General features: G+C 50.9%; 5 protein-coding genes across 5 annotated transcripts; 3 read left to right on the forward strand and 2 right to left on the reverse strand.

The window, feature by feature from the left end:
• Nucleotides 1–720: 720 nt before the first annotated feature.
• JN550_001758 (uncharacterized protein) lies at nucleotides 721–2869 on the forward strand (the record flags this gene model as incomplete). The annotated part of the gene is made up of 4 exons (XM_049312977.1): nucleotides 721–975; nucleotides 1058–2144; nucleotides 2197–2713; nucleotides 2809–2869. 4 exons carry the CDS (start codon nucleotides 721–723, stop codon nucleotides 2867–2869), a joined length of 1920 nt encoding a protein of 639 aa, XP_049176609.1.
• Nucleotides 2870–3554: 685 nt separating this feature from the next.
• Nucleotides 3555–4112, reverse strand: JN550_001759 (uncharacterized protein; the record flags this gene model as incomplete). The annotated part of the gene is made up of 1 exon (XM_049312978.1): nucleotides 3555–4112. One exon carries the CDS (start codon nucleotides 4110–4112, stop codon nucleotides 3555–3557), a length of 558 nt encoding a protein of 185 aa, XP_049176610.1.
• A 2131-nt stretch (nucleotides 4113–6243) lies between these two features.
• JN550_001760 (uncharacterized protein) lies at nucleotides 6244–7773 on the reverse strand (the record flags this gene model as incomplete). Its single annotated transcript, XM_049312979.1, has 1 exon — nucleotides 6244–7773. The coding sequence occupies one exon, from the start codon at nucleotides 7771–7773 to the stop codon at nucleotides 6244–6246; it is 1530 nt and encodes a 509-aa protein (XP_049176611.1).
• A 1174-nt stretch (nucleotides 7774–8947) lies between these two features.
• JN550_001761 (uncharacterized protein) lies at nucleotides 8948–13630 on the forward strand (the record flags this gene model as incomplete). Its single annotated transcript, XM_049312980.1, has 10 exons — nucleotides 8948–9566; nucleotides 9629–11730; nucleotides 11782–11796; nucleotides 11850–12023; nucleotides 12076–12454; nucleotides 12517–12767; nucleotides 12829–13119; nucleotides 13175–13306; nucleotides 13356–13443; nucleotides 13497–13630. 10 exons carry the CDS (start codon nucleotides 8948–8950, stop codon nucleotides 13628–13630), a joined length of 4185 nt encoding a protein of 1394 aa, XP_049176612.1.
• Nucleotides 13631–13896: 266 nt separating this feature from the next.
• On the forward strand, nucleotides 13897–15261 carry JN550_001762 (uncharacterized protein; the record flags this gene model as incomplete). The annotated part of the gene is made up of 3 exons (XM_049312982.1): nucleotides 13897–14221; nucleotides 14290–14496; nucleotides 14555–15261. The coding sequence occupies 3 exons, from the start codon at nucleotides 13897–13899 to the stop codon at nucleotides 15259–15261; spliced, it is 1239 nt and encodes a 412-aa protein (XP_049176613.1).
• Between the last annotated feature and the right edge of the window lie 1246 nt (nucleotides 15262–16507).

Raw genomic sequence — 16507 nt, forward strand, 5'->3', positions numbered from 1 at the left:
CTCAGCCGTGCAGTGTGCCCCGGCAGCCGCCCTTTGGCCCCCATCGCCCCCAGCCGGTCGCCTAGCCTGCCAGCCTGCCGGCCTGCCCACTGTAGCAGCCGCTACCACGCCAGAGCAGCAGCAGCAGCAGCCGTCGCGGAGCTTCGCCTTCATTCTCTGACCAGCTAAGCCTTCAGCCTTCAGCCTTCCGCCTTCTGCAGTCGACTGGCCATGCCCGTCCGGGATGTATGATTTCGATTTCCACCACCATTGAGAACGCAACCCGCCCACCACAACCACCACCACCTATCCAGAGATCCGGAGCACCCACCGCGTGCTCTCGTCCCAGCGGAAGCAACATTTTTCCACCCTCGGCCTGCGCACACGGATGAGCGACCGAGCCTTGGCCTCATTCGTCCCTCGAGCAAACGAAGGGAGGCGCGATCCATCCCATCCATCCCCAGATTTGACGTCTCCGGACAGCCCACGCACCTGAATCAAGCAGGCCCCCAGCTGCCTCTCAAAGGTCGCCGGCGCCCTTCGATCGCACCCGACAATCGACATCATCACCACCGCATCCTTCCTTCGACCGACATCTGATCGACGTCGCCGTCACCATCGCCGCCGCCATCGCGATCCCGATTTCCTCTCTCCCTCTCGCGCCTGGCCTGCGAGAACACGCCCGCATCCTCTGATAGATACCCTTCACACCACCCGTCCAACCCATCACAGCTTTCCATCATGGCGCAACGGAAGCTCCAACAAGAAGTCGACAAGTGCTTCAAGAAGGTCGCCGAGGGCATGGCCGAGTTCGACGCCATCTACGAGAAGATAGAGCAGTCGAATAACCCGGCCCAGAAGGAGAAGCTCGAGGACAACCTCAAGCGCGAGATCAAGAAGCTCCAGCGCCTGCGCGATCAGATCAAGACCTGGGCCGCTAGCAATGACATCAAGGACAAAGCACCGCTCATAGAGCAGCGGAAACTGATCGAGACGGTTTGTGACCATCCATGAATTGGCGGGCATGCAGTCACCCATGTCCTCTTCCCCCTGCTGACCTGTTGATTTTCTCCTGTAGCAAATGGAGCGCTTCAAGGCCGTCGAGAAGGCCATGAAGACAAAGGCCTACTCCAAGGAGGGCTTATCCGCCCAGGCCAAGTTAGATCCCAAGGAGCAGGCAAAGGTGGAGGCCAGCGATTTCCTGTCCACACAGGTCGAGGAGCTAGAGCTGCAGATCGAGACCCTGGAGGCCGAGGCCGAGGGCATACAAGCCACCATGAAGAAGGGAAAGAACCAGCGGGACAAGGCGGAGCGCATCGCCTCCCTCGAACACGTCATCGAGCGGCATAAGTGGCATATATCGAAAATGGAGCTTATCAGGCGGTCCCTCGAGAACGGAGGTGTTGAGGCAGACGACGTCATGGCCCTCGACGAGAGCATCCGGTACTACGTGACGGACGGCCAGAACGACGACTTCATGGAGGACGAGGAGATGTACGATGAGCTGGATCTGCAAGAGGACGAGGAGGTCTTCGGCATGAACCACGAGGGCGACCGCGTATCGTCACAAGATACTCAATCCATACAGGAGGAGGCCGCCGAGGTGGAGAGACCGGCAAGTTTGCCCCCCAAGGCGAAACCCGCTGCCGAACCAACACCGCCCGCCGCACGAAGACCATCCGCGCAACTCAAGTCACCGCTGCCGACTCTCGCGACCCTGAACAACCCTCTGGCCACTACACCAAATGGCAGCACGGCGAGTGCTGCCTCGATGAAGCCTGCCTCATTACCGTCACGTCCCGCCGGGGAAGGCCTCAAGTATGCCTCCGCCGCTGCCGCAGCAGCAGCCAGCGAAAAGAACAACCTCGGCATCGCCCCCTTACCTCCGCCGCCTGGATCGCAACCTGTGGCGCCGCCTCCTGGTATCTCACCCTTGCCCACTTCGCAAACCTCGCGGACGAGTGCGACAAGCTCGCCCAGTATTGCCTCCATACAACCGGCACCCTCAGAACCTAAATCTGCCGCCTCTGGTACCGTCGAGACCAAGGCCCCCGAGCCGGCTCCGAGCGCGACGCCTGGCCCGATATCAAAGAAGGCAGAGAAGGCGGCAGCAAAGGCAGCAGCAAAGGCCGCAAGGGAGGCCGAGGCTGCCGAGTCTTCAAAAGGTACTTGTTTCTAACTACCCACATTAGCCCCAAAGCTAACAATGATTCACAGCACCGCAAACGAATGGTATTGCCAACGGCGTCAAGTCGGCGACTGGCACAGATGAGAAGGAGGAGGAGTGCGTGTACCATCTACCAGCATCCCTGCAGGATCTTGTAGAATCCTTCGAAGTCACAAAGAAGCGCTCATTACCAGTGAACTCGCCGTCACATCTAAGAATGATGGAGGTGTCGCAGAGCCAAACGCCGGCTATTGCAGACGCAGAGGCACCGAGGAAATACAAGCCAGATCAGAGGTATTCTTCCGCATCCCAGTATCCCCAGGAGCCATTGGCGATCTTTGACGACCCGCGGTTGTACTCCCGCATCGATCCCGACACGCTATTCTATGTCTTTTACTATAAGCAAGGGACATACCAACAGTACCTGGCGGCCAAGGCACTGAAGGATCAGAGCTGGAGATTCCACAAGCAGTATCAAACCTGGTTCCAGAGACACGAAGAGCCCAAGTCAATTACGGAAGAGTTCGAGCAGGGCACCTACCGCTTCTTTGACTACGAATCGACCTGGTAAGTTTACTCTTCATCCCGTTGATGGACCAGCTGCAATCCGCACCTGCGATCCTTCTCTTCTGGTGTCGACGTATGCTAACAAGCGATGGCAGGATGAACCGAAGAAAGGCGGATTTCAAGTTCGCCTACCGGTTCCTCGAGGACGAGGTCTAAGCTCGTGTTCTCCACTCATCCGCAGGGGCGCTGGTGGGGCATTGAACTACACATTCGAAGTCCTTCCAGCGTCCCATCTATCGTAATCAGTGTCTGGCCCCAATGGCACTTGTGTGTGGTATTTCTTGTTGGGATTTTTTCACGGAGTGCAACGGACAGTTTGACCAGGGGGGAGCCTGGTCGGTGGCGTCACATCATCTACTCCCATAGTTGCCCTACGGTGGGGGGTTCCCCCAAATGTGGCCGGCGTAAACGATCCATCTTTCGGTCAGGCTGTTCTGATAGCTGTATGTCAATATGATAAGAAAGGCATTGCCTTTCTTCGTGGTTACTGCAACATACTCTGAGTATCATGCATTGTGATGGCATTTGATGTGAGGTGATTGAACGTCGAAGCGATCTTTCATTCTTACTGTTATGAGTGCGATAATAAGCTTCGTCCCGATCCCTCGAGACGTGCCCCTTCCAAGTGTCCATCGCTATTTGCCAGTGTTCTAATCATATAGGAGTCTGTGAAGGACGTTATAATATTGACTCTTCATCTATCTCCACACCGAATCCCAGGATTTGGCCCGAATCCCCTCTGGCCTAGGTATTATTGCCGAACTGAAGAAAAACAACGAGAACAGCCGCATAGCTTCAAGAGATCATCAACCAACTTCCTGAATATGTTAATAGGTGTGACTTACCCAGCCGTGGCCCCGATTCTCCCCAACGAATTTCCCACCGCTGCCACACTGAGAAAAGCAAGGCATACGACGATGAACACAGTGATAACCACTAGCTTCCATTTTAACTGTGTTAGGGCCTGCAAGATCCACAGGGGCATTATCAGCATCACGGCAACAGCCAGGAAGATGGTTGCCGCCGCAAAGACGTCGATGGCATCATTACTCGTGAGGTGGACGTCGAGGTGGGCTTCTGGGCGTAAACTCGGATGGGGCGTCTTTCGAAACCAAGCCAAGGACTTGCGGGTCGGGAACAGGACGTAGGCCTCAAACCACCGGCGAAGAGGCGATTTCGAGGGCGTAATGGCCACCAGTTCGTATTGATGCTCGATAAAGCTCGCCTCCCGCTTGACAATCGCCCCGGGATTCTCCTGTAGCCAGACCTTGATGTTTTGAACATTCCTAGACGGCGCCGACCCCAGGGCAAGAACGGAGGCGTAGTCTAACAAGGCTCGATCTGGCCCGGCAATAATCACCTTCAAATCTCGCTGAAGATACTCAGGGGTACTTACCATATTCTGCCAATTTCAAAGTGATCGATTTGACCAGACTGGCTCTTTCAGGAATGTCAACCCTAACGCTGCCATTGTTTATATCAACCAAAGTCTCGCCAGCGTCATCCGATACACTTGAGTTATTGGTCGTTTCCACAACTTCTTGAAATTCGCCGTTCACTACTCTGACCTTGCAACTCTTCGCACTGTATCTCTTGTCAAGTTCATCGAGTTTACACTCAAGCTCCACAAGTTGTGCTTGGAGTGTCAAGATCGCTCGCGCATGTAAGCGATCGAATCTTCGTACCGCAAAGAAGTCAGGGTCAATAGCGAAAGCGGAGGCGAAGCTCTTGTAGCCTAGATATTTCCTGTTCATACATCGAGTCAGCACCGTCTCTATACCACCGCTGTTCACTGCCCTACCAAGGATAGAGGCGGGCTTCTAGTCGTGTCGGAGTCTCTTCAGCAACTCCACTGTCCCCAACGACTTGCTGCAACTCAACAGGCATCAGGCAGCTCGCTCTTCCACGCCCAATGACTTTTAGTAATCAGGGAGTTGATTATTGCCGCAAGATTAGGCTTCAGATCCACTCTTTTTTTTTTTTGGGAAGGGAGGGCCGGGGGGGGGGAAGAAGTTCCCTCCCTTTCTGCCTTGTCCTCTCGAAACATGATGAACCTGCAAACTTGGGAAAGCCCAAGGCCAGTATCAGTCAGAGTCGTGTGGTGCACTCTCTTCTGCACCTTTTTCTTTTCTTTCTCATCACTGAAAAAGGAAGCGCCCCGCTGGAGGACATCTTGGTAAGTGCAACCTCAGCCAATGAAAGACCGGAAAACATGCCACATCATCATGCAGAGGAGACGTAGCAGTCGAGGCTGACCTTCGTCCATATTCTGCCTTGGCTGTAGTGCAGCCTCGTAGTGATCCCTGTGGCCGAGCATGTTGGGCAGCGCTGCCAGACAGACGGAGAGAGCAACAAAGATAGTTATAGAGATAAGGATTTGCAATCGAGAGAGAAACCCTTAGCTTTCTGGATCAAATAAACGTAACTGAGAGACGCTCAAGCTGTCTCCTCCTTGATTCAATCTATTAATAAGTGTCCAACAGGTCGATGAGTCTTGTGGGACAATGGTTCCGAGATATATGTCCGGGGACGGAAGGTGCACCAGGACTATCACCGACGACGGTTACTCACGCAGCTGTAAGGGAACATATTGAAGCGCACTCTATGTCGGGACTAACGGACGCTTAGGCGACGAAGCTGCACAACCTCGGGGATTGATAATCAAATTAAATCCAGAACCGCATCCGCCGAGGAAGCCGAAGGGGAGGCTGCCGACGAAGCCGAATGGAAGGCCGCCGACGAAGCCGAAGCGGGGGCTGCCCGGTCCAGTAGAACCCCCTGAATATGTTATACCATCATCGAGCCGTAAATATTCATTGAAAAACCATAACGCATTATCGCGTTATTAATAGCATTTAACGAATTATAATATATATTCGTTGGACTGTTATGGACAATCATCGAGCTATCATGGACCATGATCAGCCTAACACAACCAAGACAGGGCCTCGACAGAAGTCTATGTATCTAAGCAAGACTGCCAGGCTTGGGAGCCTTCGGGTTGGCCTACTATGCCCTGTGGGCGATGCGAGCTTCTTGTATGGACAAGCGAACAAATTCCTGTTGGTATCCGCTTGGTGGGTGGGAACAACTTGTTTAGGGTTTTGTGCTTCATGTCAATTAGTAGTCCTCCCCTCTGAAGTACCCTTAGAAACAAGTGCTCAGACAAGTTACGAAGAGCTTTCTCTTATCAATTTTTGTACGTAATTGCGTCCTGCTCGCTTGAGACTTGATAACGCTTGGATACATTGACGACAACTAACCTCTCCATGTCATAAGCCAGCCTTGTTTAGACAGGGGGCGCTGTGATCCACCAGCATCCCTACCAGCATGAGCAATACTCGAAGAACCGTTTGCATAAGGTATATCTATTTGAAACTTGGAGAATGTAAATCAAAGTAAAAGGGTATCCTCTATCGTTTCCAAACTCCACAGTGCCTGGGAGCATATTGCACCTTTAAGATGCATTCCTACCAAAACCCAATACCGTCAATGGGGTAGACATTCCTTGCCTTTCCCGCGAACTATCTCTAGTGTAACCCAGACTTCTCAGGAGGCACTATGCTAGGATCATTCTCAGCCGTCACGCCGCTATAGGCCGGTCTCTCCTGAGGTGCGGTGATGTCTTGTGCCATGGCCTCGTCGTAGCTGGGAGGTGCATCGTCGGGTTGCGGAGCATTTGTAGGTCCTAGTTGTGGCGGGTAGAGGGGGTCAGACGGCGGTGCAGTGGAAGAAGCAGTGGCTGTCCGCGGTGGAAGAGGCGGAGCCTGCGGCCTTTTCCTTGCGGGCTGCAGTAATTCTTTGGGAGGATGAATGCCGGAGAAGATCTCGACCTTGGACATTTTCAGGGGTAGAAATATAACTTGCGGATAAGGTGCGCTGGCCTTGCCGCTTTTGTTTGGAAGCCCCCAGCTTAGACTGAGTCGGACTTCAAGCTCATAACTGCGAGAGAGGTTGCAGGCCGTGAACGACGGAGCGACAGTGTTTGGTAATGGTTGGTGCGCCCACAGGTGGTCTGGAAGCACGGTTTCCGTGTCCACAGCATCTGCAGGGTTTCCCACAGGTATTGCCAGGTTGTTGGCGGAGCTTACGATCCATCGAGTCACTTCGGCATGCTGATGATCGTACACCCGGATATTTGTATATCCTATGAGGGCGACCTCGATGGAGGTCAAGTAGACCTGCTCCTGCGACGCAGCGAGTTTCTTGGCTATTAAGCGTAACGGCATAGGCTTATTGCAGGTCAGAATGGTAGGATGTGGGAGTCGTGCCGAAACCTCGAACGAAGGGGGGACCTGATTCTCTGTGTCTGTCTGATTGCTTTTTGAACCAAAGAAGGAGCTTTTCCTTTTCATAGTCCCGGGAGTTCTAGGTTTGAAGAGAAAGGGCCGCCTGGCAAATGCCTCTTGCCCGGTCAGAGTCGGACGAGGGGGCTCGACTGGAAGAAATTTTAGACCGATCTGATATCTCCAATTCTCCTTGAAAAAGCCTGGTCTTTGAATGGTGACCTTGATGTAATAACGGACTTCTGCTTTTCTTGGAAACCCTGTCACCGATGGTGGGAGTGTGGTTCGCACGTGCTGCAGCATCAACTGCTTGCTGCCATCCATGGTGCGGAATCCACCAAAGCCAAGAAACCCCGAGTTGCCAGCCCCTCCAACACCGCCGATGCCGTTGAGCGCCGCCATCGCATTCGGATTCCCGCAGATATTGTTCAGAGGCACCTTGAACTTGAAGCGAAATTCGTGCTGGCCGGGAAACAGCACGCCAGGCATGGCGCCAACGGCCATGGAGGCTGCAGACCGCGCATCGGGGTACACCTGCTCAACGAGGTAGAGCAGCTTGTGTGTTTCCGTAACAAAATCGTGTGCCCCCGGAGCGCGAGGAAGATTCGGGTCTCTCTCGCTAAGTGTGACGGCGGTCTTGCACTCGCCCTCGAGTTTGACAACAATATTGCCGATATTCTCTGGCCTGTTTAGGCCCAGGATGACGCGCCCCTCCACGAAGTCCAGGTTCGTATAAAACTCGGGGGCGGCATCAAGTGCGATCCGTATCGACATGATGCCGTCTGGAGAGATGGTCTGCTTTGACCGCGACGCTGAACGGATGGATATCGACGTCAAATTACTTCGGTATGTGTAACGAGAGAAATCTTGTACCCAAAACTCAGAATAGCTGCCCTATGTCACTTGGCGTTCGTGAGGTGAATTAGGTCGCGGCTAGTTCGGCGGGCTTACTGCCGACTTTGTTGGCCGGAAGGGCTCTTCAGGCTTCCAACTTGCAGTATCAGTGAGGGCTGGAATTCATGTTTGACTTGAAACAGCACATCCGGCTTATTTCAGTATGGAAGCGCCGGGAGGCAAACGCAGTTCGACGGTGGCCAGTTTTCCTTGGATTCTGCTAAGCCCCGTTATCCCACGCGTCGTTGCCGTCGCTGTCGCAGGTTGCGGGACATGCAGGAACGATGTCATCGGGCCTTATCGCTTATCGCTGCCGAGCTTCGGTACAGCAACTTCGCTGAAATAGCGGCACCGCTTTACTGCATTCACTGTCCGCGCGTTAAGCTTATTTGATCCACTACGTGAAACTACTTACGCACTTGCTTCACCAGTAGAGAGAGCACTGAGAGATGCCCCCAGAAGATTTCGACCACCTTGAAAACTCTTCCAATTAACTAATGTATACTATGCCACGATGATCTTTGATGCACAATCTCAACGCTCTAGACTGGCTAGGGCGGGTATCTTCACCCTATGTCCGCCACTCTGACCACTCTGACCACGTCGAAACCGCCTGCCTGCTTTTGCTGCAGGAACTGATCTTGGACTGCCTGGTGAACGGACGTATACACAACAAGATTCGCATCGGAATCGATACACACGTGGATAACGCTGGCCAATGATCCCTGTAGCAACGAGTTAACTGCGCATAAACTATTGACCGAGTTATGCGACAGGTTGTCATTTGTGTGAAGTAGGACAGTCTTGGCATAGCCCTAGCCCTTCAAACAAGTACTTATAGTTGTAGTTGCACCGCTTCAGCTGACCCAGCATGGCTTTCAGCCTCACTCTTCCTTCGCTGTGTGATAAGTTACCTCCTCTCAAGAAATCTAAATCGCATCATATTTCAACCCAATAGTTAGTAGCGCATCTGCTACTAACCGTGACTAGGTTATAACGTACTCGCTGTCTGAGTCACCTCAGTATCATTCCAAGAGTAGAATATCGAGCAATCATGGCTGGGAGCAACCCCGCAATCTATGAGGTTCGAAGAGCTTCAGCCGCTTCAATCAGTGGCTACGAAGTTGGTCCTAGCCTCGATCGAGTATTGCATCTAGAACAGCCAGAAAATCGAGTCGATGTACGCTCCGTCAGCTGGAAAATGCATTCAATCCTCCATGGCCGAATAGGTTCCGGCAGCCGTGACCTCGCTTCGCTCCTCATGATGGAGGTACATGCACCTCCAGAGGGAATTCAACATGTGCAGTTCAGCATGCGGTTCACTGCTATTGACTCTGTCGAACCTTGCCCTGAAGTTGTGGATATTCTGCACGATCGGACACATTTTGGCCACATTCATGGCTCCACACAGTCATCTCACAAAGCTGGCAGATCGAAAGGTCTTGTTATGTGGGAGACTGACGGCGATGCTGTACCACGACTGTTCAGACCTGCGGTGCTTATACGAAGACAGAACAATACACCCTTTCAAGCAATATGCGACGTTACAATAACAGTGGCCAAAGGGTTTACTGGCAAGAGCTTCACGGATGATCCAATAATTTTTGATCCAGCTACAGCCGCGCCTGTTGAGTGGTCTGTTGCTGCTGAAAATCTACAAGAGTTCATGAAAGGTAACTCTTATTCCGATTGACCTCAAAATTTTAGTTGTCGAAAGAAGCACTAAGTAAATCAGATTTGAAATTGGCCGGGCAGAGTTCTGCTGCCGCTCTGATGAGCATGAGTGAAGAGGGCCGGCACTGTCTTGTTTCGCTCTCCGCTTTCCAGCAGCAGAACTTGTATCTATATAATCTCACAAGGGATTTGACTCCAGAAGCCATCCAAGCGGCCCAGGCTGATATCACAAAATGGCTTGACGAGCAGGATCAGCCGCGTGTTCTCTGGATACACGGCCCACCTGGAAGTGGCAAAACGACACTCGTGGCGTCCCTTGTGCAGAAAATGCAAAACGCAGTAAAAGATGAGGAAACGCAGAAGATCAAGTCATTGGCGTACCACTTTCCCAGCTTTCAGGAACATGGCACTAAACGCGCATCAGTAGTTCTCGGGTCCCTGATCCATCAAATTGTGTTACAGCAGCCTGACCTAGTGAAGCACGTGATACAATGGTATCAAGAATCCGGGGCGAATGACAAATTCTTCAACGACCACAACCTGCTCTGGCGCTCAGTCCAGCAGATTATAGAGGATCCAGAGGTTGAGCCAATACTGTTCATCATAGATGCACTAGATGAGTGTGATGAGGCACTACTTGACATTACAAGAAGTCTCAACTCTTCGCAAACTCTCGGCGAAACGGAATCTCACAAGATATCATCTCGGAGGGACAAGTGGATGATCATAAGTCGCGACCAGCAAGCCATAGAAGATGCGCTCTCTGGTTGCTTCGATTTGGATATTAGCACCAGATCGCAAAGCGACATCGAAGTGTTTATCGCTAGACGTGTTCGTCGTTTACACCTGGATGAGGATACGAAAGTCTCTTTGGTAAGGAATCTAGTTCAAAGAGCAAATGGATCTTTCATATTGCCCAGCCTTACTCTCAACTCTTTGGAGAATGCTACAACTTCACAAGTTCGCGGGATGCTAGACACTGCACCATTGAGCCGCTCGACCATTGTTGACCAACTGCTGGGCCAGTTGTTGGGTAGTCCGCAAGCAGATCTTCAGAAGATGGTGCAATACATCCTGACATTAGTAGCGATATCCTTTTCTCCCTTGACGCTATCGACATTGTCAATCCTCCTCGAAGACATCTATGAGCTGAAAATCAGTCAAGACAGGTACAAGTCGATGATGGATGAAGCATGTCAGCTCCTCGTTGAACGCTCCTTAGTTCGACTCGACCATGGCATTGTCCTTGTTAACCAAAACATCCGAGAACCACTGTTTTCGTCCGTGAACATGGCTAATATCCACCAAGGAAACACACCCGACATGCACAAGAGTATTTCTACTCGATGTCTCGCCTATATTTGTCACACCTTGGCAGAGGAGAGCAAGACCCCCAGTGGAAACTCAGATCTTCTACAGTACCCAACATTGTATTGGATGAGACACGGCAGCGTTTCGTCACAAACCGTACAGGATGTCCACGATATATTTGCTGAAAACCCTTTCTTCAAGAAGAATAGTACAATCAGGAGCATGTGGTTCACAAAGTATTGGATGATCAAATATGGCTTGGCAGAAACACAGCCTGACAATTTCACGATGATGCACATGGCTGCAGAAGCAGGGTATCTTCAGCTTGTTAAAGTACTTATTGAAACCGGATACAAACCCGATGTTAATGCCAGGGATGGATCAGAAAGAACTCCCCTGCACTGGGCGGCAACCCACGGATACTGTGAGGTTGCACGACTCCTCCTCGATAATGGGGCAGATGTCAATGTTAGATCGGCTGATCAATCGTCTGTTCTACATCTTGCTATCCAGGCTGGATGGAGGGATATGGTACAATTGCTTCTGGAAAAGGGCGCCTCTTTCGAGACAGAAATGCTAAGGGGAGCTCGCCCGGAATTAAAGCAGCTCTTGCAGAGTCACGTGCAACTTATGTACAAGCCTTTACCAGAGAGCAAGCGAGTTGACAACAGATTTTGGGGAAGAATCGTCGAGATTGGACCATCTCAAAAATGCCATTCAAAAGCCGTACGGGTTGATGGCATACTGAGCCCAGATATCAGCTTCGACGAACTTATGCTGGACGGTAGACCTCAAGGTATTTCGAAGGGTGGAGACAAGTTGCTGAGATGGATCCACCTTCCGGAAAACAATGTGAGTGTTCAAGCTCCCTGGAGCATCACTGACTCACTAACTGAGGAACAGATGGAATGGGTCGAGGTTTGACTCAAGTTTGGATATCCAGAGGAATGCAGAACTAATTTCAAGTCTAGGCCTTAATGACCAAGTGCCTTGGGTCATCAGAAGCTACGGCGAACCTGCTGAGGTCGAAACTCTGGGGTGATCGAGTCCGAAATTCGGAGAAACACTTCTACAGCCGGTGCCTCCGACCAGTTTGCAGGAACTTCCCCCCCACAGTATCACAACAAGGCAAAGTAATGCTTGTCGTGAGTAATCCATACTCTAAACTTTACATTGCACTTTCTCAAGAAACGCTAGATACCATACCTGCACTGGGGAATGGATAAAGAACGCTTGATGTTGAAAAATACCATTCATTTGATCAAGAATGGTGACAACAGTTTACCAAAGTCCGAAAGTCTGATATATCCCAGCGGAGACAAATATAGAGAACTTCTCCGAAACTATCTGGACCGTGAGCATCCGCTGCATATCAGAAGGACTTTGGATCAATTCTATTACTTCAATCTAAGTGCGGAAGATATGGAGCTTCGAGACAAGGACCAGACCATATCCAAATATTTCCTAGGCCATGGCAAAATTCACAGCCCACGCAACATCTCGATGGGAACAGCCCAGAGTTGCGACTATCCCATGTTGATGGTTGATCAACTATGGTTATGGGTTCTTAAAGATGGTAAGTTAAGACCTTATTGAATATTTCGGATAAGATTAGATTGTAATGATTGATGTGAATAGATACGGTTATTACAAGCTTCCCCCACAGGTGGGTCAACGATGGCAGCATCGACACGTATAACATGACCGACGTAGTAGCTGCGATCGAGAGAAGGATCATGTCAAAGGCTTGGGATATCGAGATAGATAACGGTATACATCTTGCGGAGCTCATTGCAAACGAATGTTCCGGTATCATATTCGATCCGGCAAAACACAAAGACAAGTGGACCCAGACACAGGAAATATACGAGGATGCGATAGGAAACCTTGTAAGATGATTGACTGCCACGAGCTTCCACATATCTGGTGCGCTAACGATCCATCTGGTAGGCTAATCGAGAGTCATCTCTATTTCGGAATTTCTCCGATTCCCTGACGAAAGCTAGAGACCGGGGTGCTGGTGGTGGTGAAAGTGAGAGGTATGCAATCAATGAGGAGATAAAGCTCCTTGATGATATCAAAGACATTCGTGACGAGCTGAACATGATTCGGACGATCTTTGAAACCCAAATAGCTGCGGCGAGAGATCCCTACATGTTTCGCATCTTTTCAATGCTTGTTACCAACCGTCTGGGGGATATCGCCAGGCTTGATCAATTTGCATCACGGACGCAAGAAGCAGTAAGTGTTCCTTAAGTGAATCCGGTGTAACAAAATCCAGAGCTAACCCGTGCAGCTCTCCCATATTCTCGACCTCAAGCAGAAACAGACCAATGCCGAAGAAGCGCACTTTCTGAGCGTCCAGAATATTGAATCCGGCAAGCAAAGCCGAGCCATCATGACTTTCACCGTCGTCACAATCATCTTCGTATGATAGCCCTAGAAGTATTAGAATGCTTATACTGATGAAGCCTTAGGCACCGCTGTCGTTTCTCACGTCATTCTTTGCAATACAAATTGTGGACTTTCCAACACTGACATTGGGTTTTGTTCTCCAATATCTCTGTAAGTCTCTCCCGGCACGTATACATGCTAGTGGAAACTCAGTCTTTCAATAGTTCCTCTCGGGTTCGCGGTTGTTTTCATTTGCTGCATACTTGCCTTCCTGAATATCCTCAAGGAATGGTTTACCAAGCTGCGCGGTGCAAGGAACAAGAAACGAGTCAGCACTGACAAGGAAAAGGCTGTATAGCATCGAAGGTTTGATTGAATGCCCTCCCTTCGTAAAAAGTACTGATGCAGTTACTAACCAATAATCGTCTTAGGTTCGCCTGTCTTTGAAGCGGTTACCAGGGTTGTCAAGAAAGGGAGAGGAGCCACAGAATCGAAATGCGGGGATGGAAACACACACCACAGGGACAGTGCACCGCTCTGCACCGCTTCATAGTAGCCAGCCACCATTGCTTGCACTCATTTTATCAGATAATTCTTGACAATACATTCTTGCAATTCACAGCGATGAGCTCGAACGTTGAACCATACCACGTTGCCATCCCCGATTCGGCAATCGAACGGTTGAAGGCAAAGCTTTCACTGGCGACATTTCCAAGCGAAACGTCAAACGCCAACAATTGGGAGTATGGCGTGCCGCTTGAGGATATTAAGCGGCTAGCCAGCTTCTGGACGAGTTACGATTGGCGGCAGGCTGAAGCCAAGATCAACAAGCTACCTCAATTCACCACGACCATATCGGTAGATGGTCATGAAGATGCCTTGAAAATTCACTTCGTCCATCAAAAAGCCGAGAACCCGAACAGCATTCCTCTACTCTTCTGCCATGGCTGTAATGATACCTTTCCTGCGGGATGTCGCTGTTCCAAATGTGTAACTAATGCAAATTCTCCGAATCAGGGCCAGGAAGCTTCCTTGAGGTTATCAAGATCTTGCCTCTACTGACGTCCTCCAAAGCGGGCGATAGCAATCTGGCTTTCCACGTCGTCGCTCCCTCCTTGCCCAACTACGGTTTCTCGCAGCGGACCTCGAAGCCAGGGTTCGGAATCTCTCAGCATGCGGAGGTGTGCCATAAGTTGATGCTACAACTTGGTTACAATAGCTATGGTGTGTAGCCAGTGAGAGCTTCCTATTAATCATTGAAGCTGATCTTCTGGACTATTAGTCACTCAAGGCGGCGACGTGGGATTCTTCATCACTCGTGCGATGGGTTTCCTTTACCCGGAGCACGTCCTGGCGTCCCATGTCAACTTTGTACTCGCTGCGCCTCCGTCTCCGCTCAAGACCCCGATGTTGATCTTACAGTACCTGATCGGGAATTATACGGCGGCCGAGAAGGCCGGTCTCGAACGTACGCAGTGGTTCCGCAAAGAAGGCTCTGGTTACAACCAGGTCCAAAGCACGAAGCCTCATACTCTGGGCTTTGCCCTGGCTGATAGCCCCATCGCCCTACTCGCCTGGATCTACGAGAAGCTCCGCGACTGGTCCGATGACTATCCGTGGACTGACGAGGAGATCATCACTTGGATCAGCATCTACTACTTCAGCGAGGCGGGCGCTGATGCAAGTGTTGACCTTTACTATGAAATCGTGCACCCCGAAGCCGCCACCAACGGACAAGGTGGCAGCCTGTTGAACCGTCCTATAGGCGACTACCTGAAGTGGAATCGCATTCCCATGGGCTTGTCGTACTTCCCCCAGGACGTAGTCGTGATGCCCAGCTCGTGGGGCCGGACATTGGGCCCTGTAGTATTTGAAAAGAGGCACGAGGAAGGTGGCCATTTTGCCTCAGTTGAGAAGCCAGAGTTGCTAGTGAACGATGTCAAGAACTTTGTCAAGAAAGCTGGCATTTCTCAGCATCAGCGGAGCTAAGATGGTGGCTAGATACGTAGGTTCGGAGTTTGTTCTACATGGTTTTCTTAATCATACTGGCACAGCCGAACATCAAAAGGTATCTGTGGGTATGGATACATACGTCACTCTAGCGAGGCGCCGTCCGCCTTCGATAGCTACGGACATGTCGCCCAAGACTTGTCTTGACTTATCGAATCGCCTCACTTCTAGAAACTTGACGTTGTTCGACTGAGAAGCGTGAACCCCTCGAAGCTTGAGCTGGCCAAAGCGAAGAGTACGTATAAAGTGGTGAGTCTCGTAGACCCATTCAACATTTGTTATAGAGAGTTTGATTTAGTGCGCTTGTTAGAATTTCTAACTTCCGACGTTCAAAAGATACCTGGTCAGTAAGACGTCGAAGGACGGATATTGACAGTGCCAATTACTACATGAGCCAATCATACTTGTCACCCGAGCCGTAAGGTGCTTCTACTGTCTCATTCTAGTATAGCACAGTCTTCTTTGAACCGGTTTCCAAGAATCCTACGGCTCAGTTCAACAAGCCCACGTGACTGAAATCTGACGTAAATGCGACAAGGGCGCTAGGCATGGTGTGGCGGAGCAACTGTGCTACTTACTGGATATCCATCCCACTTCGAAACAAATAGTTTCTGCCTCACAGCTCTAACAACTTGCAAATACACCTCGCTATCTTTCCCTTGATCATCATGCGTGTATTGACGCTCCTTGCCCTCTGCCTTGCCGCCCCGATGGGGAGTGCTGCTTCTTACAGCTATGTAGGCTGCTTCCTGGACTCACTGGGTTTTACAGACATGGGTCCTTATATATTTCAGTCCCGCGGACGATGTCTTCACTTATGTGACAACATGGGTCTGTGGGTTTTGGGGCTGACAAATGGGACGCATTGTCTTTGTGGCAATCGCATACCGCCGCATGAGAGCCTGGTGGATGACTCCGAATGCAACGTGCGCTGCAGTGGCTATGCCCCCGAGATGTGTACATCATTCCTTCCAATATGGATACCACAACATTGCTGACGTCGTAGACAGGTGGCGGCCAAGGTCCTATCTCTGTCTTGGTGAAAGAACCTTCAGTCGAAGAGGCGCCAGCTGTTGCCGTGACACACGAAATGGTTAGCCAGTAACTGAGTCGGGTCAGATCGCTTCTAGGAGTAGTACTATATGAGTCGTCTGTCTCATTGACGACCGGAAGGGGTTGCTTGTATTCCTAGACGGAGTACATCATGGATGGCAATTAGGCAGCT

Source organism: Neoarthrinium moseri (assembly GCF_022829205.1).
Source record: "Neoarthrinium moseri strain CBS 164.80 chromosome Unknown scaffold3_Wmoseri_CBS_16480, whole genome shotgun sequence".
Classification (NCBI taxonomy): Eukaryota; Fungi; Ascomycota; class Sordariomycetes; order Amphisphaeriales; family Apiosporaceae; genus Neoarthrinium; species Neoarthrinium moseri.